Raw genomic sequence first — 24,717 nt, forward strand, 5'->3', positions numbered from 1 at the left:
CCTGCTGAAATACTAAGTGACAGGTTGCAGCCGTGGCATTCTTAAGGGCTGTTTGATGGTAGTGCTGTCTAAAAATCAAACAGCAAATTGTTTACTATTGTTTTGTTTGGGGCTTATTTTAGGTAGGGGTGGGAAATGGCAGGGGATGTCAAAGAATGATGCATGGCCTACAGGATAAAAATCCTGAGCACCAATGCGTTATGTCTAGGGCTTAAGAAGAGAGAAGCCAGCAATCACACCTTCTGGAATTCATTAGTGTGTGGATTCCTCACCCCTGAATCCTTGTCTGTCTGGAGTATTGCTACAAAGCTTCTCAGCAGGCACCTCTTTTGGTCACTGGCAGCTAGGACGACCCTTTATCAAAGACGGTTTGTTCTTTGCTGTGCCCCCAAAGAATGTTTGCTAATATTAACACAGATGCAAAGCAAGACTCAGAATCCGATTTTGCCAAAGTTTTAGAAAATCTAGAGTCAGAACACAGTCTTATAACCCCTCCAAAGTAGACGATGCAGAGTTCAATGTCTGATAGACCACTGAAATGTTTTTACTCCTACATAAATGAATTGGTTTAAAACATTTCTAATGAAGGGATAGAAAACAATGCAATTTTAAAATGTATGATAGAAAAATAACAATGAGATTTTTCACTCTCAGTAAACAGTCAATCTTTTAACATAGTTATGGCTTGTGCAATATAAATATAACATATACTTGCCATATTTACTCAGAAACACTAAGAAATCTGTAAATTGACTAAAATTATGTGGCTTAACTTATATCTTTTGCATTTTTGATTTCTGAGATTAACTCTTTGGCATACCATTTGCTAACAAAGCCAATTAAGACTGCCCGTACTGATAAGCCCATGCACATATGGTCACCTTATTTTTGATAAAGGAGGCAAGAATATACAATAGAAAAAAGACAGCCTCTTCAATAAGTGGTCCTGGGAAAACTGGACAGGTACATGTAAAAGAAGGAAATTAGAACACTCCCTAACACCATGCACAAAAATAAACTCAAAATGGATTTAAGACCTAAATGTAAGGCCAGACACTACCAAACTCTTAGAGGAAAATATAGGCAGAACACTCTATGACATACATCACTGCAAGATCCTTTTTGACCCACCTCCTAGAGAAATTGAAATAAAAACAAAAATAAGCAAATGAAACCTAATGAAACTTAAAAGCTTTTGCACAGCAAAGGAAACCATAAACAAGACGAAAAGACAACCCTCAGAATGGGAGAAACTACTTGCAAACGAAGCAACTGACAAAGGATTAATCTCCAAAATATACAAGCAGCTCATGCAGCTCAATATCAAAAAACAAACAGCCCAATCCAAAAATGGACAGAAGACCTAAATAGACATTTCTCCAAAGAACATATACAGATTGTCAACAAACACATGAAAGGATGCTCAACATCACTAATCATTAGAGAAATGCAAATCAAAACCACAATGAGGTATCACCTCACACCAGTCAGAACGGCCATCATCAAAATATCTACAAACAATAAATGCTGGAGAGGGTGTGGAGAAAAGGGAACCCTCTTGCACTGTTGGTGGGAATGTAAATTGATACAGCTACTATGGAGAACAGTATGGAGGTTCCTTAAAAAACTAAAAATAGAACTACCATAATACCCAGCAATCCCACTACTGGGCATATACCCTGAGAAAACCATAATTCAAAAAGAGTCATGTACCAAAATGTTCATTGCAGCTCTATTTACAATAGCCAGGACACGGAAGCATCCTAAGTGTCCATCAACAGAGGAATGGATAAAGAAGATGTGGCACATATATACAATGGAATATTACTCAGTCATAAAAAGAAATGAAATCTGAGTTATTTGTAGTGAGGTGGATGGATCTAGAGTCTGTCATACAGAGTGAAGTAAGTCAGAAAGAGAAAAATACCATATGCAAACACATATATATGGAATCTAAAAAACAATGGTTATGAAGAGCCTAGGGGCAGGACAGGAATAAAGATGCAGATGTAGAGAATGGACTTGAGGATACGGGGAAGGGGAAGGGTAGGTTGGGACGAAGTAAAAGAGTGGCATGGACATATATACACTACCAAATGTAAAACAGATAGCTAGTGGGAAGCGGCCGCATAGCACGGGGGATCAGCTCGGTGCTTTGTGACCACCTAGAGGGGTGGGATAGAGAGGTGGGCGGGAGACACAGGAGGGAGAAGATATGGGGATATATGTATATGTATAGCTGATTCACTTTGTTATAAAGCAGCAACTAACACACCATTGTAAAGCAATTATACTCCAATAAAGATGTTAAAAAAAAAAAGACTGGGCTTCCCTGGTGGCGCAGTGGTTGCGAGTCTGCCTGCCGATTCAGGGGACACGGGTTCGTGCCCCGGTCCGGGAAGATCCCACATGCCGCGGAGCGGCTGGGCCCGTGAGCCATGGCCGCTGAGCCTGCGTGTCCGGAGCCTGTGCTCCACAACAGGAGAGGCCACAACAGTGAGAGGCGAGCGTACCGCAAAAAAAAAAAAAAAGACTGCATGTACTATTTTGTAGTCTAGAATGTACTTTCATGTCAATTGCCTAAATTGATTCTTACAACAAACTCCTGAGAGAGGCAAGAATATTATTATTGTCACTGGTTTCCAGATGATGAACTTAAAGCGAAGAGAAATTAAACGTTAACTGAGATCAAATAGAGAGTAATTAGGCAGAATTCCAAACCAGTTCTGTTTTCTCAAATTCCAAATTCTTTACAATGTTCAAAACACAGCATTTAGCACTACATATATATTTGGAAATCTATATGATTTTTAAAATGCTGGTCAACGTTTTCTTTACTCGAAGTGACAGAAGCAGCTATGTGTTTCATTAGGTAGCCCATGATTTTCCCATTGCTGCTGGAGTAGATCACCACACACTGAGGTGCTGGTTCTATGCTGATTTCCAGAGTTCCCCAGTGGAATTAAACTCCAGATACTCACAGCGGTAGCATCCTCGATTATGGGCCATTTACTGGGTCCTCTCCTATCCCGTCTTTTCTTATCATTTCCTTATCAGTGTACCCTGAGATCATCTCCCAAATAAACTCCTTGCCTGAAATCCCCATCTTAAAGTCTACTTCTATGGAAGCCCAAATTAAGACACTCAGAAGTAACACGATGCCACTGATACACACATATTCATAGTCATATAAGAAAAATCCATATAAGTGAAAGCATAATTTCCCTGGACATTGTCTGTATTTCATAAATCTGCAATTATGTATCATATGTCTTGGCACTATCACATGGCTATCCCTAGAAGAGACCCTGGTTCTTCCATGTATTAGTCTTGACTGGCATTTTCTGAGTGCTATCCTAGCCTTTGTAAGCTCATCCCACTGTCATCCAAACCCAGTGATAGCAGAGCCAAGATAACTCATCTTCAAGTCCATTGTTACTGAATTGTATTTTAAATGCACTAGAAGAGTTTCCTGTTGATATGATTAGGAGACTTTCCAAAACACTAAGAAACTCCCACTGGAAGGACAATTTTCAATGTTATGAAAATTATCTACCTTCGTTGAAGAGAACCAGTAAAAAGTTACAACTGAATTGTAAAAATTCATAAATACAGAAAAAGCTAAAATAATGTCTCATCAAAGTAAAAACTCAGTAACTATACTGTCTGCTGAAATTTAGAATTGTCAGGATAAATATTCCTCAATTTATATTTAGAAATTAAATTTAATATGCCTCCCTTTGGAAAGACTTCTTACACCTGGTATTTGGGGGCTGAGCCAATTCATTTAAGAGAGGGGGGAAATAAAAGACACTTGTGGAAAAATCTAACCATTAGGATACTTTGAACATTATTTTAAAATGAGTGAAGCATATTGAAACAGTTCATACATGAAGATATCTGGGTTTGTTTGCTTTATTTTCACTTTACAATCTAAATGGTGACTTGAGTGCATATTTCTAACTCCATTCCCCCAAGATTCTCATTGAATGTAAAGTATAGAGAGAGGGAGTTTTAATTGCATAAAAAAAGGGACAGAAGCTGAAAGAATTCAAAACTCTTATAGCTATATTTTTGGACCTAAAATATTCTATTTAACAGGAACTCATATATCCTCTAACAAAACCCTCCTCAACTTCTACTATGGGGTAATTTTCATTCATTTATAAGGCCTGACGGAGATCAGAGAAAAATGATCAGCTGTGAAAGTATAAAACAGCCTCAAAAAATTCACCTTGAAAATTAGAATAAATGACTTCTTATAAAACTGTATAACATAGGAGATTATTTCAAAATATCACACTGTGTCCACAAAAAAGGGCCCAAAAAACCCCTTAAATGAGGAAAGCTGAAATTAAGATAAGCATCAAACTACTTAATTCAAAATTGCTAAAGAGGCACTCTGTGACAAAAAAATCAGTGAATTAAAAGATATTCCTTGCGGATTCTTTCAGAATTCAGAGGAAAATGGTAAAATTATAAAAACAAGAAAAATTATAAATTTTCAAAACAATTCCAGGAGAATCGATACATGAAATTGGAATTCCATAGAAAAGAAGAGGAGCTAGAGAAGAAGCATCATCTGAGGGACTAATATTAAGGAAAATAATGGTATCATCAACAATAGCTCCAAGTGCATGAAAGCTTTGTGGCAGAACGCTCACTTATTACCAGTCTGAGCACCAGTCACAATGTGTGAGAACCGAATAATATGTAGACACATCCCAATGAAATATTTAAAGTCTAAGGATAAGAAAAGTTTTCTGTAATATGTAAACAAATAAAAATAAATAAAAAGAATCCCCCAAAACCTGGAAATAGAATAATTACACAGGTGAAATTCTATTGATGTCTTTAGATTTCTCTTCCATAACATAAATGCCAAAGAGCAATTAAAGAATGTTTACAGAGTTTGTTGTTGTAGTTGGGGGTAGGGGGGTGGATGAAGTAGGGGATACTGTGTGCTATGAATTCTACTGCCTATTAATGTGTTATTTGCCATTAATGTGTGAATTAATGTGTAATTAATGTGTGAATAAAGCAGAACGAAATGATATCCTCACATGTATAAGGAATACAATCCATAGGCTCCCACACTTTTTCCTAACATTTGTTTAAAAGACATCATTCAGCTGACTCAAAACTAAATGAAAATAAAGAACTTACATTATAAAATAACTGATAGTGAGCTTGGAAATCATTTCCCAGGGATCTGGGTTTACATACATCTCAAGGTAGTTGTAAATACATGTACAATATGGATGTAAAAAGCACCGACATGTAAATTACATGTGAATGTAAATTATATGGGGTTACATGTCTGTAAATTACATGCGCATGAAATACATGTGCAGTGTGGTTGTAAACCCTTATTCAATTTTTAATGAAGAAGAGATAAATGTAAAATATAATAAGATAATTATAATAATGTCTTGATTCTCCAATTACATCACCAAAATTAGACATGCTTTTTGGAGAGGAGGGGTGCAGCAAATGTTTTATATCTGTTTGCCAGAGAAATCCATTTTACTACTGGTATTGTCAGAGTAAACCAGATTAATATATTTTTTAAAACTTAAAAGGTAAACAGGAATATCACTGAAGAAGGCATACCTCTCCAATTACTAGAGAAAATATGTAAAGAAATAACTGTATTTACAGAGAAAAATGGAAATAGTTAACAGCAAGGAGGACACAAAACATAAGTAGAAATGTATTCATTAAAATTCTTAAGGAAGAGTTCAGGATATGAATAATAGTGAATATTATACTTTAAAAGTGGGCTATAAAATAATATTTTAAGCATGACTTTATCTTCTCTGAATATAGTTTGAGAATATATAGAGTAAAGCATGGCAGGTTCTGATGGTAATGTTACAGATAATTATTTTAATATATTTCTGCTTCTAAAAAAATTACCTATAAAGACCTTTATATATTTTCTATATTTAGGAAAGCAATTTAAAATAAAAGCCATTTTTAATTGAATTGTATGCAGACATTTCAATTAGGTTACTAAGCAATGGGCTTTTCTCTAATAGTTACTGCCAAAGAATAAAAAATGTCTCCAGGCAAAACCATCTTTCAGTGCTTCGCAGGATTAATCTGACTTAATTAAGTCTAGCTAAAATGTCTGCTATTTTTAGGCTATACTGTCTATACATTTTTAATAAACATTTATAAGCCAACATACTAAAGGGTCCCCAGAGTAGCAGGTAAGAAGGAGATGTAACAAGAATTCCACTTTGTAACAAACTTTTACTGTTTCCTTTTCTTATCCAACACTTCACAAGTTTATTCCACAAGTTTTCTCACACAACCTAAAGCTTCTGTGTGAAACATGGAATGAAAGAAAGAGCCCTTTCTCCGGCCATTTTTCCCCCATGCATGGGCTTTCAAAAAGTCCTATTTATTTCCCCAAAACATGCCATTCATTAACAATCTGCTGATTCCAAACCAAAGAATTATATTTTAAATAATTGAACAAACACCACAGCTCCAAGCAGCATTAATCTTGTTTAAGATGTCATTTAAGCTTATTACTACTTACAGTACCAGCACCAGTGGTTTGCACATGGTAAAATCACTCAAGGTCAGTATAAAGAAGTCTGGAACCCTGCAAGCCCAGCCCAAAGAGCAAGGTCAGGGATCCTAGGAATTTAATGTGATTTGTTCCCTAGGGTGAAAATATTCTGTAGATTCCTGCTATTGATCTAAAAAAAGCAAATGACAATCCAAAACAAACAAAAAAGTGTTATGATTACGGATCTTCTATGGAATTGTCCTAAATGTGCTAGAAAATTAAATAATACAATTGATAAGCAAATATATTTACCTCTTCTTGCTAAACCTTTTCCCTCAAATATCAATTGGCATTCTAATATAAGTATCTTTAACCTAATATCCATGAATATAAGAACAGCTGATATAAACTCTTTAGTGACATATGCACATGTGAGTTTTCAGGAGACAAATATACAGTTTTTGTAGGTGCTAACTAAAAAACAAATAAATCCCCCCAAAACTGTCACAGATTTATGAAGATTGTAGGATTTCCACTGTTGAATATTGCCTCAAGGACAATAATGAATTCCTCTGTGTGTGTGTGTGTGTGTGTGTGTGTGTGTGTGTGTGTGTACACTCTTTGCCTTGGTCAATCTGCTCCCCCGTGCACATTATATACAGCCCACGTAACACTAGAAAAATAAACATATACTTAGCACTTATGTTACTTATATCTTATGGGACACAAAAATAAGACAAAGTGCATATAGGCTCCTCATAGGCAGATGGAGAGATCCAAGGGGAGAATATAAAATGAGATGATAGAGAGTACTAGAACTCATTCCGAATTGGAAGAAAATATTGTCTGAGAAGAAAATCTGGTCAGAGGCAGAGAAAGTTTAGAAAGTGACAGGTAGTAGACCCAGCTGTCTCTGACCTGTTTATTAGCCTTATGTAGCATAAATTTATTCACTATGACTAAGCAATTTGCCATGCTTTGGGGCCAGCCAAGCTCAGAGAGGAGTGAAAATCTTCTATTTCACCCTGTATCTATGATTAAATTGCTCATGGCTGTGCAGTTGGCATCTGTACACTACAGCTGAGGTGAGAGGCAGACTCAGAACATGAGTCCTCGAGTCAGCAGGTCTTAAGGACAATCCTAAAATCTCTCATAAATTAGTTACTTATGTTTCTGACAGTTTGGTAGAACAGATTCTTTCTGATAAAGTGCATCCATCCATCTATTTATCTTTCCATCTACCTATCTACACACACACATATATACATATACATGTGTGTGCGTGTGTGTGTGTGTGTATGTGTCTCCATATATAGTGAAGATCTAATAAGAAAGTAAGCATTTTTAGGAAGCCAAAAATGAAGTGAAAGAGGGAAATCAGAGATTACATAAGCACTCAAGTCGTACTCACCCTGGGCAACAAATTCTTTATGTGCATTTTTTCCCATTAATCCTCACAAAAATCTTATGAAAAAAGTCTGATTTTCTGATTACAGATGATAAAACTGAACTTTCAGTGGGTAAGCATCTCAAACACAGTAAGTGGAATTTAAACCATGAGCCTATCCCAAAGCTTTGTTCCCTCGGTCACTAAGCCATACTAACCTCACGATAATGATTCAGATGGCTTATTTAGTGAATTCCACTTCTAACCATGATGGAGCAGCTTGTGACAAAACAATGCTCCTGCTGAGAATTAGAAAACAGGAGATAAAATTAAAAACAGCCAACACCTACTTGAAGACAAAACTGTAGAGGCATCCCATGCTTCAGTGGCCGAGATCCTGGGTAGGAGAAAAAAAAACTCAGAGAGGTGAACTGACATTTTGAGGGCTACTTTTTCCCTCGGGTAATATGCCAGTCCATGGATGGGAAAGAGGCTGAGAATCCAGGAAAAGGTCAAAGAGGTAAAAGAAAAAGGTGAGACTTCTGGCATTCTATCTGTCTGGCACACTTTCTACTCTGGATGGACAGGTAAAACACCGAAGTGTGAGGCTGCAGTAGTCAGGATTTGAGGGGCTCAGATCCTGGAGAGAAGGTAACACAAGAGACACAAGTCTGACACTTACGGTTTTCCTCTTGAGGCACTTGGCTTAATTTTTGAAGCGCCCAGGGCAAGAAGCAAAGTAACCACACAAACATCTGAAAAGCACAAGGATGTTTTCAGCAGTATCACCATATGCTGAGAAAAGCAAAATCGGAGTAAGGAACTGCCAAGGAACAAGGACTGCAGAAACCCATAAGCTCTCAAGTGGTTCTTCTGAATGACGACTCCCTAGCAATGTGGGTAAACCAGAGCAGAATGACCTTCACAAAGACTGGAGACAAGCCTCCAGCCGTGTCACACTCTGACTGAATTGGAGTGATCTGCCCCCAATTTACCTGACTACCAGAGGATACCAGAAACCCTCTCTGGAAAAACAACCAAACAAAAAACCCAAACAGCATAATTCTAACAGTTATAATTTTTCATATACAATGTGAGACACTCAATAAAAAATTTCAACTATACTTACAAATAAGACTAAGAGGGAAAAAAAACCTAGAAAAAATAGACAATACAAATAAAACCACAGATGAGCCAGATACTGAAACAGGTATTGTAAAACACGGTGACTAGTATGCTTAAGAAAATGGAAGGCAAGATGAAGAATGTCTTCAAAGAAACTGAATTTATTAAAAAAATTGAAATTTGAGAACTGCAAAATACAATAGCTAAAAATAGATCTCAACAGATTGGGTTGACAGTATTAGGGCAAAAGAGAGGACTAGTGAACTGGAATGTAAATCGGTAGAAAACATCCAGAGAGAACTAGAGAAAAAGCATAACAGACATAGACAACACAGAAAAGTGACACAGAGACACAGAGGGGACAGTGGAGAGTGCTAACATACATTCAGTTGAAGGATAGAGACTGCAGGGCAGAAGAAATATTTGAAGAATAGTCTAGAATTTTTCAAAATAATAAAAAAAAAAAATCTAAGCTATAAATTCAAGAACTGCTATGAACTCCGAGCACATTAAATACAAAGGAAGCTACACCTAAAAGTGTAACAGAACTACTTAAATCCAAGACAGAAAACCTCAAAAGCCAACAATGAAAATCATTTCTTGTTCAAAGAAGTGATAATAAGATTGGTCAGAAGATGATGGAAAAAATCTTTAGCGTATGGAAGGAAAATAAATGCCAACCTAGAATACTTTACCCAGAAAAACAGACAATAAAATACAAAAACAAATCCCTTTCCAAGAGCTTCAGAAATGTCAAATACCTAGGTACCAACAAGGAAGATGTGCAAGGCCTCTATGTAAAAAGAAAAACTTAAAATGTTTTAATATTATTTGAGAGAAATTTTAAAAGAACTAAAAGAAGGCTCAATATTGCTAACGTGCCAGTTTTCCCCAAATCAATCTTTAGATTCAATGCAATAATCCCACCATATACTGTCAAGGCAATATTAAAGGACAAATCAGAAGTATTTGTGCCATGTATCAAGTTTTTCTATGAAACTACAGAATTTAGGACAGTGTGATACTGATTCAAGATAAGCAGAGTGAAATATAAAACAGGGAGTCCAGAAAAAAACTGTATACGTATAGAGAGATCATTGATGGCAAGGATAACACTGCAGAGCAGTGGGGAAGACACTGAGATACTTAGACATCTAAGTGGAAACAGTTAATCCTGATTCATACTCCCCTCTCTATACAAATATCAATTCCAGGTTGATTATCATTCTAAACATGAAAGGTAAAACCATGAAGCTCCTATAAGACTATCATCATGACACTGAATAGACAAAGATTTCTTAAACAAGATATGAAAAGCCATAAAGGAAAAAGAAGAACCACCACTCTACATTAAGGAAAAATCTACGTTAAACACCACTCTACATTAAAATTTAAAAGTTCCAGTCATTAAAAAAAGAAAAAAACAAAACCAAAAAAATAAAAACAGGGCCAGTAGGAGATGGAAGAAGATATGTGTAATGTATGTATCTCACAAAAATCTGGGGTCCAAATCATGTAAAGAAATTCTAAAAAATCAATTAAAAAAAGATATATAGCCAAAGAGAAAAATGAGCAAAATACTTGAACAGGCATCTGAGAAAAGAGAATATTCAAACGGGCAAAAAACTTATAAGAAGATCTCCAGCCTCATTAGTCACTCTGGAAAGGCAAAACAAAACCACAATGAAATATCATTATAGAACCACCAGAATCGCTAAAGTGGAAAAGGCTAACAAAACCAAGTGTTTGACTAGGATGTGAACAAAAAATAGGTTGGGATATATATTCCCCTCACTTCCTGCCTGCCTCGCCGTAGACACGAAAGTGTGTGTGCATTCCACGGTTCCAGAGCCTGTTGGGCAGCCCCTCTGCCATGGTGCCCCGCAATTTCCAGGGTTCATAACACCATTCCCTTCATCCTGGCCCTGCAAGAATAGGATGGTTAGGACTTCCCGCCACTGCTGGTCTCTGGGTGCTTCATAAACACCTACAGTTCTATAAAACAGACCACTCATTAAATTCTTTTCAACTAAAACATGTGCAGGACCCTGACTGCTATTCCTTTGCAGAGACTTTGGCTTTTAGTTTGTGTAGAATAGGGAGCTATTCTAAGGCCCTAAATAAGAGACGGCTGTAATGCGACTTACAGTGTAAAAGGGTTAGTGTGTCTGCTCTGTTGAGAATACTCCACGAGGTGGTTGAGTGTAGATCCAGTGGGACTAGTGGGCAGACCATGCTGTGATCCAGCTGAGAGACAATGGTGGCTCAGGTGAGAGAAGTGGCAGAAGCCACGTGTCGGAGTGCTTCGATTCTGGATATGCTTTGAAGGCTTAGCCACCAGGACTGGATTCCCTGATGAATTTGGACACGAGGTAGGAAAGAAGTAAGCCAAGGATGACTCCACAAATTGTGACTTGAGCAAATTAAGGAAACTTGTCACCCTGACTGAGTTAGGGCAGCCTGTGGAAAGAGCAAAGCTGACCGGGGTGCAGGAGATAAGAAGTGTGGAAATGCCAAACAGGAAGTGGAAGAGTGAGTTGGTTATACCTTCCAAACTTCAGAAGAGCGATCTGGACTAAAGACCCAATTTGGGGGCTATTTACAACCATGGGACTGGGTTACACCGCAAAGGGAGTGAGTGGTTGTCAGTAAGAACAGAGGACACGGTGGGGAATCCCTGGGCACTTCAATATAAGAAATTCTGGAAGAAGAACAGCCAGCAGTGGAGGCCAAGAAAGAGAACCACCGAGTCAAAGAAAACCAAGAGAGACAGCGTATCAAGAAAAGGAAAGATCAACTATTGCAAATGTTGCCAAGTCAAGTAATAGGACACATTGTATACACTTAAAATGTTCTGCATATTCTGATGTTTTGACAACTGAAAATTTAAACACCTTTCTGGCTGGGGAAAGACTGCCGCTCTGAGGCTGGCCAATTCTTAGAAGCGCTCAGCTGGGAGCATGCCTTTGATAGACAAACTAACCCATCCAGAGCCTGGCCTTCTCTTCTGGCCCAAACACTCCAGGAGGCAATGTTCCTCTGCCTTAACCATCCCAGGGCCAGGTACCAGGCAACAAGGGACCGCCCCTCTAGCTTAGTGCCACTGAAATTATTCAAACTCCCCAATTCCTAACTGTCCAAGCTGCCCTGCCTCGCCTTTCCCTGGGAAACCCCAAGGAAGGCTGTATGTAGTCTCAGCTTCCCCCTCGCTCTTGCCTTCTGCCTCTTCACCAAAACCTCCCTTGGCGACCCGTTCCTCTGGGTACGATAGACTTTGTTTTCTTGAGTCTCTCTTGTGGCCACACCTGACTGACCACTGCATAAAAGAGCACAGAACAAGGGGTTCTAACCGTCGTACACGGGCTTTGGCAATGGGGAGGTCACAGCTATGCTGAAAAGAGCAATGTGTTATTCATACGTTATTAAAATGTATTGAGCTAGCAGATATTACATTACTAAATGGATATTTAGGTGAACTTTATTCCATCTGTGGACCTTGAATCACAAAACCTCAGTTAGGGACTCTGAAGGCAAGAGTGGGGATCCCACTGATGCACTGAATGATTTTGACAGGCCCTCGACGGAGAACTAATGTTTTACCAGTAGCTAACGTGAGACAGCGTTTCACATGAGTTTACAATGCTGTGAGGTACACACTCTTGCCCCCAGTTTATAGTTGAGAAACTGACTCAGAAGTGTTAAGATCATACACCTCCTAAGTGCAGTGCTAAATTCAAATACAGTTCCCACCCCAAAGTCCAAGCTGTTTCCACTACCCTATGCACTCTAAAAATAAAATAAAATAGAATATTTAAAGAAGGCATACTTGAATTATCTGGGAATCAAATCTGGGCCCCTGTATTCCCTGAAAATCCTATTTCCTGGTAACCCTACATATTGAAACTTCCAATTGTAGATGGATCTTATTCCTCTTTTCCCATTAAACTGAAAATATTTAGAAATGTTAAACAAACAAAAACCAAGTTAACTTCTCTTCCCAGCTACCTAATGATTTTAATCAGTATTATAGCTTAAAATTAAGAGGCTATGTTAAAAAAAACTTTATATGAGTAAAAGTCTTTCTAAACATACTTAGCAAGTATATTTGGCTGCTCATAAAGTCTCTTTGAATTCTTGACAAGTCATTTCCAATGCAAAAGGGTAAATCCTAACATCACCAACATTGTTATTGTGGAAACACTTTAAGATATTAGTCACTAGAATGATTTTCTAAATATATTTAGCAGGTTTATTTGGCTACATATTAAGTCTCTTATCAAACCTGACATGTTATTTCCAGTGACCTGAATAGGCTATTTCCCTGAGGAAGCAGAGTGGAATAAATTCTCAATACAGACTTGCCAAACAGAGAATAAAAATAGTATCTAACATATACTCAACTTTGAAATTATCTATGTCTATTATAGTGCCCTCTGGACCACTGCCCCTGAAAAATAACCGAGCTCCTATTTGAGCAACAAATGCTCTGCCAAGCTGGTTTGAAGTGATCAGGATAAAGAGTTCAATAAAAGTTACGAGAATTCCACGGCAGCTGTCACACACGAAGGTCTGGCTTTTCTGAACGACGAGCACCTTCTCCTCTGCCTCCCCTCCACCCTCAGAGTAGCCGACTGTGACGTGACCTCTAGGTACATACCCATTCCTTCTCTCCCTCTGCCCTAATACACTCTCATCATTCATTCACATGAAAGTGCAAATAACCAATGAACGTGTAAAACTTAACTTTTCTCAAGAAAATGCACTTAAAAGAAAAAAGAATCAGTGCTTGGCATCAAATAATTAAATTCTAATGGAGACTACTTTGAAACATCAGCACGTATGAAAATGGCCCCTAAGGCAGATTAGGAAGAACAATTCAAACCATTAAGGATAAATAATCCAGTTGCAGGGGGAAAAGTTTAAGATAACATAAACTGGTCCAATCTTATTAGTGTATCAGATGATGATCTATGGAAATTAAACAAGGTAAATACTTGAACTTCAAACAAGTTGAGAAACTGACTCAGAAGTGTTAAGATCATACACCTCCTAAGTGCAGTGCTAAATTCAAATACAGTTCCCACCCCAAAGTCCAAGCTGTTTCCACTACCCTATGCACTCTAAAAATAAAATAAAATAGAATATTTAAAGAAGGCATACTTGAATTATCTGGGAATCAAATCTGGGCCCCTGTATTCCCTGAAAATCCTATTTCCTGGTAACCCTACATATTGAAACTTCCAATTGTAGATGGATCTTATTCCTCTTTTCCCATTAAACTGAAAATATTTAGAAATGTTAAACAAACAAAAACCAAGTTAACTTCTCTTCCCAGCTACCTAATGATTTTAATCAGTATTATAGCTTAAAATTAAGAGGCTATGTTAAAAAAAACTTTATATGAGTAAAAGTCTTTCTAAACATACTTAGCAAGTATATTTGGCTGCTCATAAAGTCTCTTTGAATTCTTGACAAGTCATTTCCAATGCAAAAGGGTAAATCCTAACATCACCAACATTGTTATTGTGGAAACACTTTAAGATATTAGTCACTAGAATGATTTTCTAAATATATTTAGCAGGTTTATTTGGCTACATATTAAGTCTCTTATCAAACCTGACATGTTATTTCCAGTGACCTGAATAGGCTATTTCCCTGAGGAAGCAGAGTGGAATAAATTCTCAATACAGACTTGCCAAACAGAGAATAAAAATAGTATCTAACATATACTCAACTTTGAAATTATCTATGTCTATTATAGTGCCCTCTGGACCACTGCCCCTGAAAAATAACCGAGCTCCTATTTGAGCAACAAATGCTCTGCCAAGCTGGTTTGAAGTGATCAGGATAAAGAGTTCAATAAAAGTTACGAGAATTCCACGGCAGCTGTCACACACGAAGGTCTGGCTTTTCTGAACGACGAGCACCTTCTCCTCTGCCTCCCCTCCACCCTCAGAGTAGCCGACTGTGACGTGACCTCTAGGTACATACCCATTCCTTCTCTCCCTCTGCCCTAATACACTCTCATCATTCATTCACATGAAAGTGCAAATAACCAATGAACGTGTAAAACTTAACTTTTCTCAAGAAAATGCACTTAAAAGAAAAAAGAATCAGTGCTTGGCATCAAATAATTAAATTCTAATGGAGACTACTTTGAAACATCAGCACGTATGAAAATGGCCCCTAAGGCAGATTAGGAAGAACAATTCAAACCATTAAGGATAAATAATCCAGTTGCAGGGGGAAAAGTTTAAGATAACATAAACTGGTCCAATCTTATTAGTGTATCAGATGATGATCTATGGAAATTAAACAAGGTAAATACTTGAACTTCAAACACTCTTATAATAGTCGTTTCCTTCTCTGTTTGAAATGTCTTTTCATGTCAAATTCCCATTACATTTGATACACGGTCTGCTCACTGGAAAAAAAAAATGTGTTTAACACATAGGTTTACAAATTTGAATAACAAAACCAATAGGGCGAAATATTAAAGGTAATGAAGAAATAACAGAACTGTGCCCAAGGGCTCCATGAGCATCAGACGTGCACTGAATACATGCTTATGAGCTTCTGTTTCCCATTTTCCTTCTCAGTAAATGTATAAGACACATGAAGAGGTGCAGGCAGAAACCACAGAACACACGTGAAGATTCTTGTATCTGGTAGTAAGACCATGACACTCCACCTGGGAGAAGTAACCCCTGCTTTTCCTTTGTGAGGACAACCCAGCTGAATCTGTACCTGGTGTTTTATTGGTAGTGTGAAGAAATTTTAATCATCCATCTCCCTCTTATGCGTACTTTTTTTTGCCATTCTTACAAGCTGGTGATCTGAAAATCAATACAGTAAGGTCAGGATTATCTGTTATCAGAGTAGCCTGTGATCTGACAATAGTTGTCCCTCACTTTCCACACAGACACTGGAAGTCTCCACAAACACCAAATTGGTCTCACAAAAGTTACAGCTCAGTGACAGGAAAAAGTGAGCATGTTGGCTGAAGAAAGTCTTACTAAGCATTAAGCAAGGGAGATGAACCCATTAGAAAGAAGTCAAGTAAAATTAGAAAATTTTCTCTTTCCAACCTCACACAAAACACAGAGTAAAAGGAAAACCAACACCAATATTAAAAAAATTTAAATTAAAAATGTTATATTTGCTTGATTTGGTATTGATTTTTCTTACACAGAAATCTACATAACTTGAATATTTTTCAAGGGCACTGGCTTTCCCAAGTTTTCCCCTTCTGTTACTACACCTACTTTTGACACAACAAGATTAGTAAGTTTAAATTCTCATGTTCTACAAATGTTTCAGGTAAGAACTCTCTCTCCAAACTAAACCTGAAATCTTTTCAACAGTCAAAAGGTCTTATGTAATAACATTCATATAACTTAAAATTTAATCCTTCAATAACATTAATCTTTCACATAAGTATACAAGGAAGGCACTAAGTTTGCAAGCATGAGAAAAAAGTGAGAAATCTGTGGGAAAAAGAAAACAAAATTAGAAACGATATTGATACAATGTTACAAACCAAACACAGGCTACTCAAAATCCATTCTCCTTTTCTTCCATATAAAGGGAGTTCCAATCTTGTTCGAAGTTGCCTGTGCTTTATTTCTCAGCTTCTCTTGCAGCTAGGGATGGCCAAAAGACAGTTTTGTCCAATAAGAATAAGTGCAAATCTACTATAGATTTCAAGAAAGCCTTTGCTTTCCTGTTTAGGCACCAGATTCCTGTCTCCTAATTCCTCCCTCCTTGAAATCAGACATAATGCTATAGAGGAATTAGTCTTGTTGCAACTTTCGGGGAGAATATGTGGGAGAGCCTGGGACATTGATAGCCAAATAGAGCTTCACATGGCACCAGCCCTTAACTCCACTGGCACGAAAAATAAACTCAAATTTACTTAAGCAACTGAAGTTAGATTCTTGTTACATACAACCAAATCCCATTTCAAATGCTATTCTTGAAGTAGCTGGTGAGATCACCAGTGGCTGAAATAAAATTCTTTAATGGTGGGGTCATAGCTATAAAAAACAAAAACACCTCCCAAGCATCAAAGAACAGAAGTATAGGAGAAGGCTTGGGGGAAAGGAGGCAAAAGAGAGAAGAATAAACATAAATTTTTAAAACGTGCAGAAGTGACTGCACATAGCAGAGGTGGTAAATAATGGTCGCAGGAAGGGCAATGGAGGAATGCAGTAATTCTTGTTTTCATTATAGTTGAGTCATTAAAATGAAGTTATGTATAGTATACTTTAATCAACGCGATAAATTTGAGTTTTTATACTTAAAACTGCTAACTTTTCGGGAGTCCAGAAAATTCACTTATGAAGATAACCTTACTTCTTTAGAATATTGAATAAATGGCAAGTGCCTTTAAAAATAAAATCGGTAATACATAATACAATATTCCCTTCTGTTTCCCTTGAAGCTCTAGGCTCTCCAGCCAAAGGGGTCTGCTCCCAGTTGCCCAAACACCCCCTGACCGCAGTGGCATTACTAGCCTCTGTACTCTGCTCTCACACTTCAGTCTCTGAAATACCCCTCCCTCCCTCCCTTCCGTAACCAGCATCTACCCGTTTTTCACAGCTGACTCAACATCACCCCACCTTTCCCATGACTGCCCATGCATACCCCAGAAGCCTAGCCAACGACTTCTGGTAAAGCAGGAGACTCTTACAAAAAAAATCCCTTATACTGTCTGCGTTTATAGTTTAACTCGTTTCTGGTATTTTTAATGAGTAAGTTTCTTGATTCCTGTTATAGACAGGAATCACTCACTCTACATTTTTTGTATCACTCACTGCATTGTAATTTCCTGCTTAGAACTGAAGCTGCCGCTAGTGAGAATTAATTAAAATGCCCCTGAATCGAAGTAGATTTAACTATGAGAATCTGGAGTGAAAAGTACATAAACCTTGTTCTAATGGGTAAAATGGAGGTAGGGGTGTCCACAGGGCCTCCTTCTTGAGTGCTTCAATTTCCTTTCCAGGCTGTCACTGAGGCAACAGGTGACTGAGGAAGGAAGCCCTTTGGAAAAGAAGAGCTCTCCAGTCCAATCCCTTACCATAAGCCCTGGGGATTGCATGAACTTCAGATCCCAGAATTTTCAAGAAACCCAGTCCATATACATTTTAATTCTCCCCCAACCCCCAGCAAGGTCTATGGCAGCATCTCATAAATACATCACTATTTCTTCAATGAAGTTTAGACATATTCAAACTTAGAGGATAAAGACTATAAATAGCTTTATTTCAGATGAGATCAAGGTTATAGCACCAAATAACTTACAAAAATGAGGTTTGGGGTTTCAGAATTGCAGAAAAGGAATCATCAGGAATCCCTTCTAACATCTGAAAGCTACTAGGGTGCTATCAGTACCAGGAAAGGGTAAGAATCCACCGGCAAAAGGTATTTTAATTTAAGGCGCCTATTTGATTCTATGATGGATGCCCAATAAAGAGAATTAAATCAACACAACTTCTCTCTCCAACAGTTAAACTAGGAACTCTGAAAAAACAGTAAATTAGCTGAGGGCTGGAAGCACCTGAATAATCTGCCTGAGTAAATTTCAGAAGAAACAATTACACTGACAAATCTAAAATATTTACAGTAAATTTTAGCGTTACATTATAAATCAAATGAACTATTACCTCTTATTGTTTAAAGTTCTCTGCTACACTAATATTTCTAATGTGAAAAATTAATGATACCTTAATTCACAACTTGTACAAATCTGAAGTGACAAATATGTGTTTTGCAACAAAAAGTAGGCCTGTGTAGTACTTAGAGAATGCTCTTATCATGCCTCTGCATGATATCAACACATGTATCATGCCTCTGCAACTAAAGTCTGTTCTTTCCAACTCCAATTAATCCTGAGAGGTCACTTGACATAGTAAGATCACAATGTTTCACAGAAGTTATATTAGTGCAACTTAGACAAACTGTTCAATTATCGTCAGGAGGCCTGGTTAGGCCTCCAGTTCTGCAGCCATTCTTACAACAGTACTATGGATTAGGCCAGTTATGATCCATCTTTAATCAGAGGGCACCATATGGTGAACCCTGGAAGAAAGTCCAGGTTTCTTTCGGATTGTTCCATTGTGGGGAATGTGGCCGAAATAAAAGTAATGAGGGGGCTCTTACAGCTTACAGGAGGAAGGGAGTATGGACAGTGGGTCTTTAGCAACGCCCAAAGGCTCAAACCCATTACCACGCTTTTCTAAAATACATGCTGCAAAAGTTTTTCAAAAACAAAAAAGCTCTATTCTTGCTCCTGGTTGAGTCACTTGAGTCTTAGATTCGTCATCTTTAATAAAATATAATAACAGCCATCTCCAGGGGATGTAGTGAAAAACAAAATGAAATTAACTTACAGATACTCAGGACATTACAGTTATAACCTAATTATGTCAGACTCGGAGCCTCTAACATGAATTGATGCAGAGTGAGGTAAAGAGAGGAAGAGGGTTCAAAGGTTTCCACTTTCACAAACATTTCAAATGTCCCTAATACTGAACTTCTTTTCTGAAGATTGATGGTTGGTTACTGCGAAAAAGTATGGGTATCTGAAGTACGTCAGAGAAATATCATGAAGCAAGAAGAAGCACAGAGCAGGCTGCAAGTAAATGATTAAAAATTACAGCCACATTTATGGCCTATTTTACTTGAATAAAATTTACCTTCTCATTTCTAATGAAGGGTAATAGGATATGCACACTGGTAATTCTCCTTTCGGGATTGTAATAATACTTGTCAAGAGCTCAAACAGTTCTTGAAAGTTTAAGTCCTATTGATGCTAGACAGTTATTTTCCTTTTATGGGATGTAAATTTGTAAAGCTTATTTTACTTCTCCAAAGAGTCTTAAGTCTAGTAAAATCTTAAGTGACTTATGGAATAATGCCTTTAGCTTCCAGCATACATCAATGAAAACCAGTCTCTTCTCTTCCCTGAAGTGCCGTAGTCCTACAAGTAGGACCAACATTTTCCTATGGTTAAAATACTGATGCCAAAAAAATAAAAAATAAAAATACTGATGCCAAGGTTAATTTCTCCCACTCCCTCACTTTTCATATTAATCAGTCACCAGATCTATGGGTTCTTCCTCTGTAACATCTGTTTCTTCTGTCTCCACTATCCCCACTCTGCTCTATTTGTCACTTCCCTTCTAGACTATTACTGCTGCCTCTCAACTAGATCAGGCCCCTAGCAGAAGTCTGTCGGACCTCTAATCAATCCCATAAATGATTTCCAATAGCCTTCTTACTACCTATGTCTTTCAGGTGCTTAAATCATGAATAACCCTCCAAGACTCACAGCAAGACTCACAGCATTCAAATTCCTTAAACTGATTCAGGCCATATACACTGTGATCTCCATCCACCTTGAAAGCTTATTCTTATTTAAGAGTCTTCACTGTTACTCTATATAACCGCTCGGCTGCCATCAAACACTTCTACTTGCCCTCTCACTTCCTCACTCCATCTAAGACCTGAAAGGGATGTTTGATGTAGTCATCTGCTGGAAATTCCTATCCAAGTTACAGCTCAAGTTCTGCCCTAGGTCAAGGCACCCAGACCAACTAGGCCACATGGATGACTCTCCTGCCCAGACTTGAGGACACAGACAATGCTTTGGTACTCTTCTTCCAATAACTCACAGTATTTTTGTGCTTCAGGCTTTATTTTTCCTACCTGAGTTGCAAGCTCCTTGAAGAGAGGAAAATGGCTTCTGTCTTTTAAGATGCCCCATCCCTAACAGATTACCCTGCAAACTCAAAAACTATGTAATGAATATGATAAAACCAATGAAATTAGTCATTGTTACACACCAGAGATACTGAGTGTAAGACTGTCACTGTGCATGAGAATGACTTAGGATGCTAGTTAAAAATGTATGTTCCTAGACCCAAGTTCAGAGACTGCTTGTTCTCAGGTAAGGAAAAAAGAAAATTAAAGACCTGTAGGGAGTTCAGATGCAGTTAGCACAAAGATGGTATTTTGAGAAACACTGCCACTGATTACTTTGAAACAGTAAAAAAATAAAATAAAACAAATACCAAAGCGTGCAGAATTATAAATGATGAGAAAGAAAATAAGGCATGTTACAAAATAGTTGCCAATATTAGGAAGTTTTTTTTGTGATAGTCACCATAAACCATATGCACTTTTACTAATGTTAATTGAAAATAGCTATTCTCATCAAAGCAACTAGTGTTAAAACTAAGCTAATCTTTTTTTTTGCATTTAAACTATAAATTTAGGGATATTTAAAGTTATTTATGTAATACAGAAAATTAGATAAGTTACATTTGTCTATGTAATAATGTTTTATCTTTTTTTTTTTTTCTTGCGGTACGCGGGTCTCCCACTGTTGCGGCCTCTCCCGCTGCAGAGCACAGGCTCCGGACATGCAGGCTCAGCGGCCATGGCTCATGGGCCCAACCACTCTGCAGCCAGTGGGATCTTCCTGGACCGGGGCATGAACCCGTGTCCCCTGCATCAGCAGGCGGACTCTCAACCACTGCGCCACCAGGGAAGCCCTGATCTTTTTGATCATTCACTTAATTGACACAAGATTGTAAATCTTTAAGCTTTCTTTTGTTGAGTTCAATCTTTATTAACAAAGCCATCTGCAATGTAAGATACGCTCTCCTTGCATTTATTACTCTAACAACCTGTAAGGATCTAGGTATTTAAACTCCCAGTCCAACCCACCTTTTGGAATAAAAGCATATTTCATGATATGAAGTAATGAAGTAATTCCTCCTTTTGTAAATCATAAACCAACCTTTCTCTTAAAACCACACTCAACTCCAACCAACCACAGTGAACTGGCTGTTCTCAGGTAAGAAAAAAAAAACAACTCTATCTAATCTCATGTTGGCAAACGATTGTAGTTAGTAATCTAGTGCTTTTTCTAGGTTTTGCAGGTTTCTTTAGTTCGATGATAATTTTAAATATTTCCTCTTTTATCCCCATCATGTGTAGTTAATTTTAATTATATAATTAGGCAATACTTTGCTTGCCTTACTTTTCTGATGTTGACTTCCTTGCACTAACATCCTTGGGAAAAACACTTCAGAAGTTTTTAGTAAGTCTACAACCATGAATAATTAGAAAGAGGAATCTAATAACAGTAAATATAGGTCTAGAAACAAGGAGATCTGGCTTCCATTTGTGATTTTACCTCCAATTTTCTGTATGGCTTTGGGGATAAGGTGAAGAAGGGTATGGCTAACATTGGTTCACAGCCTGTGAGCTGTTTTCTATTTTATTTTAATATTAAAAAACACTTCTGAAGCATAAATTACCAAAAATCTGCATTTATTGGGGTTTATGTATATCTAGCATCTCCTATTAACCTTCCTCTAAACTCTTCTTGGGGTTTATGTAAAGCACAGAAAATTAACAATCAGCTCCCATCCAGGGCTTACGTCCAAATGAGGGACTAGTCTTGTCCACTAGGGAGAGACATGGAGTCTTTGGACCACGTGTCTTGGACTTTTCCCGGCAAGGACACAGCAGTTCGCCAGAGGCATTAATGACACATGCCCTCTCAGGCTGCTACTCAACCACTGGGGAACACTTCGGTGCGGGAGTAACACTGACTTGTGGTCTGTGGAACTCAGAGCCTTAGAACGAGGTGCCGTCACGTGTGGAAAAGCGTCCATACCGCATATAGAGTTATCAACCCATACTCACCATACAGAATATATAAGAGACGGTCAAATATGAAAAGCCAACAAGAATGCACAAAGATTCTCATGGCAAAGGGAAACTCTCATTACATCACCAATGAAGACAATTTTGAAAACTAAAAACACATTAACTTTTATCCTCTAGCCACACAGACGTATACACAGGTACACACGGGCCCATCCATCCATTCAGGATCCACCCAGCAGGCAGCAACTCTCACACAGGCTCTAGGCTTATCAGGACAGGCTGCTCATTTCACCTTCTATTTCACGCTTCCTTGCCGTAAAACCAAAGTAAGTTAACATAGGCAAGAGGGAGGAGTTGCCTTCCTAAGTCATACTTTGAATAAATCGTTGGAGGAAACAAAGTGAATCGACACCATGAAATCCAAGGCATTTAAATTACAGGAAGTGTCAGTGGGTCTAAGGTTACATTTTTGTGGCATTTGAGGATAGGAAGACTTTCTCAGGGCAATAATTACACCAATGTAAATAACTGTGTTGAAAATTATTTCACAATGCACATAGAGCGCTCTTTTCTGAACTTTCATGTATGTTTCTACTCCATAGTTTTCTTTTCCCCCCTTGATGCCACAATTGAAATTCCAATATTTCAATTTTTTCCCAAAACTTAAACACAAAGGTATTTTGGTTTTTCAAAACTCAGTCTTCTCAGTCTTACAGCGTATTTCAAAATAAAACCGGGAAGGCAATTTAATTTGCACACATTCGATAGATGCTAATCAATAAAGTCAACTCAAGGGTGGCAACTGCACACCCCTGGCCCTTCACTTGCCGTCAGGTGAAATAAAGTGCTGCAATCTAGTTCGAGGCAGGGGTACTGCCAGTGTGTGAACCGACGCTTCCAGTCTTCTGTGGAATATAACACTTCTTCAGGAATTTAAGAACTCTCCTAAGCATACTCTCCATCCTTTGGTCAGTTCTGAACTTTTAAGGTAAATAGATACTCTTTCAGGAGATCAAGGGAGAAGCGGGCACCATTACGATACGACACTTGAAAATCCCAATGTCTCAACAGCCTCCTGGCAACATTTTTTAGGCAAAGAGTTAAACATCGCATTTAAAAAACCAACAAGGAAATCCCCCTTACTTTTCAGTACTTGACGACCAAATTTCAGAAACGCAGCGTTTACTAAGTTGAAAAGCCATGCGTGATGGTGATGGGAGATCCTGTTGCATCTCCAGCTCGACCAACTGCTCCGAGTGAATCTGCAGTCTGAGGCCCTCAAGCCCGGTTACTAAATGCCACATCGGAGGAATTCTCCAGGAAAGCAAGCCTCGGAGGACTGCTCACCCAAGCCCGGGAGCCGCTGGAGTCCCGCTAACCTGCCAGGTTAGAGCAGAGCCCTCCCGACGGCTTGAACTCGGGCTCTCCCCGCGCCGGGTTCCAGGCGCGCTCGGCGCACCGGCGGGGGCCGCCCTCCGGCGGCTGCACGATCGCTGTCACCAGCCACCTTCTGGGCCCTTCGCTCGCCTAACTTGCTGTCCTATTTTCTATGAAAACCTTCCTCCCAGAAACCCTACCCTCAGCGCAGTAACTGTGGAGCCCAGGCACACAAGGTTAAACACGAACCCGCCCTCTGCGCCCGTTCCGGGTCCTCAGCGACCCGAAGCCCCCGCGGCTCGACCCCGCAGCGCGCGGGCGCGCACCCACCTTGGCTTCGCCCGCGTCCGGCTCCGCGTCCGAGAAGCCGAGTCCCGACTCGAAGGCGGCGGCGGCGGCGGCGGGCGCCCGGCGCGGACCCGGGAGCAGCGCGGCGGCGAACAGGGAACACGCCAGAGAGAAGAAGCCCAGCAAGTGCATGGTGGACGGGCCGCGAGCGCGCGGGGCCGGGCGCCCCGGCGAGGCTGCCTCGCGGCTCGGCCCTGTCCGCGAGGGCCGCCCGGGGACCCCGCGGAGCCGCGGCGGCGGGAGCGGGTCCGGGCTCGGCGCTCCCGACGCTGCG

At 39.0% G+C, this 24,717-nt stretch overlaps 1 protein-coding gene across 1 annotated transcript in view; it reads right to left on the reverse strand.

Moving 5' to 3' along the window:
* Positions 1 to 24,688, reverse strand: part of VEGFC (vascular endothelial growth factor C) — an 84,180-nt gene extending 59,492 nt beyond the window's left edge. Inside the window, exon 1 of the mRNA XM_007448458.1 lies at positions 24,426 to 24,688. Within this exon, the coding sequence (XP_007448520.1) occupies positions 24,426 to 24,575 (150 nt within the window). The 5' untranslated portion in view covers positions 24,576 to 24,688. The remainder of the gene's footprint in view (positions 1 to 24,425) is intronic.
* Between the last annotated feature and the right edge of the window lie 29 nt (positions 24,689 to 24,717).

The sequence above is a fragment of the Lipotes vexillifer genome, unplaced genomic scaffold (genome assembly GCF_000442215.2).
Source record: "Lipotes vexillifer unplaced genomic scaffold, Lipotes_vexillifer_v1.1 scaffold1091, whole genome shotgun sequence".
Taxonomy (NCBI): Eukaryota; Metazoa; Chordata; class Mammalia; order Artiodactyla; family Lipotidae; genus Lipotes; species Lipotes vexillifer.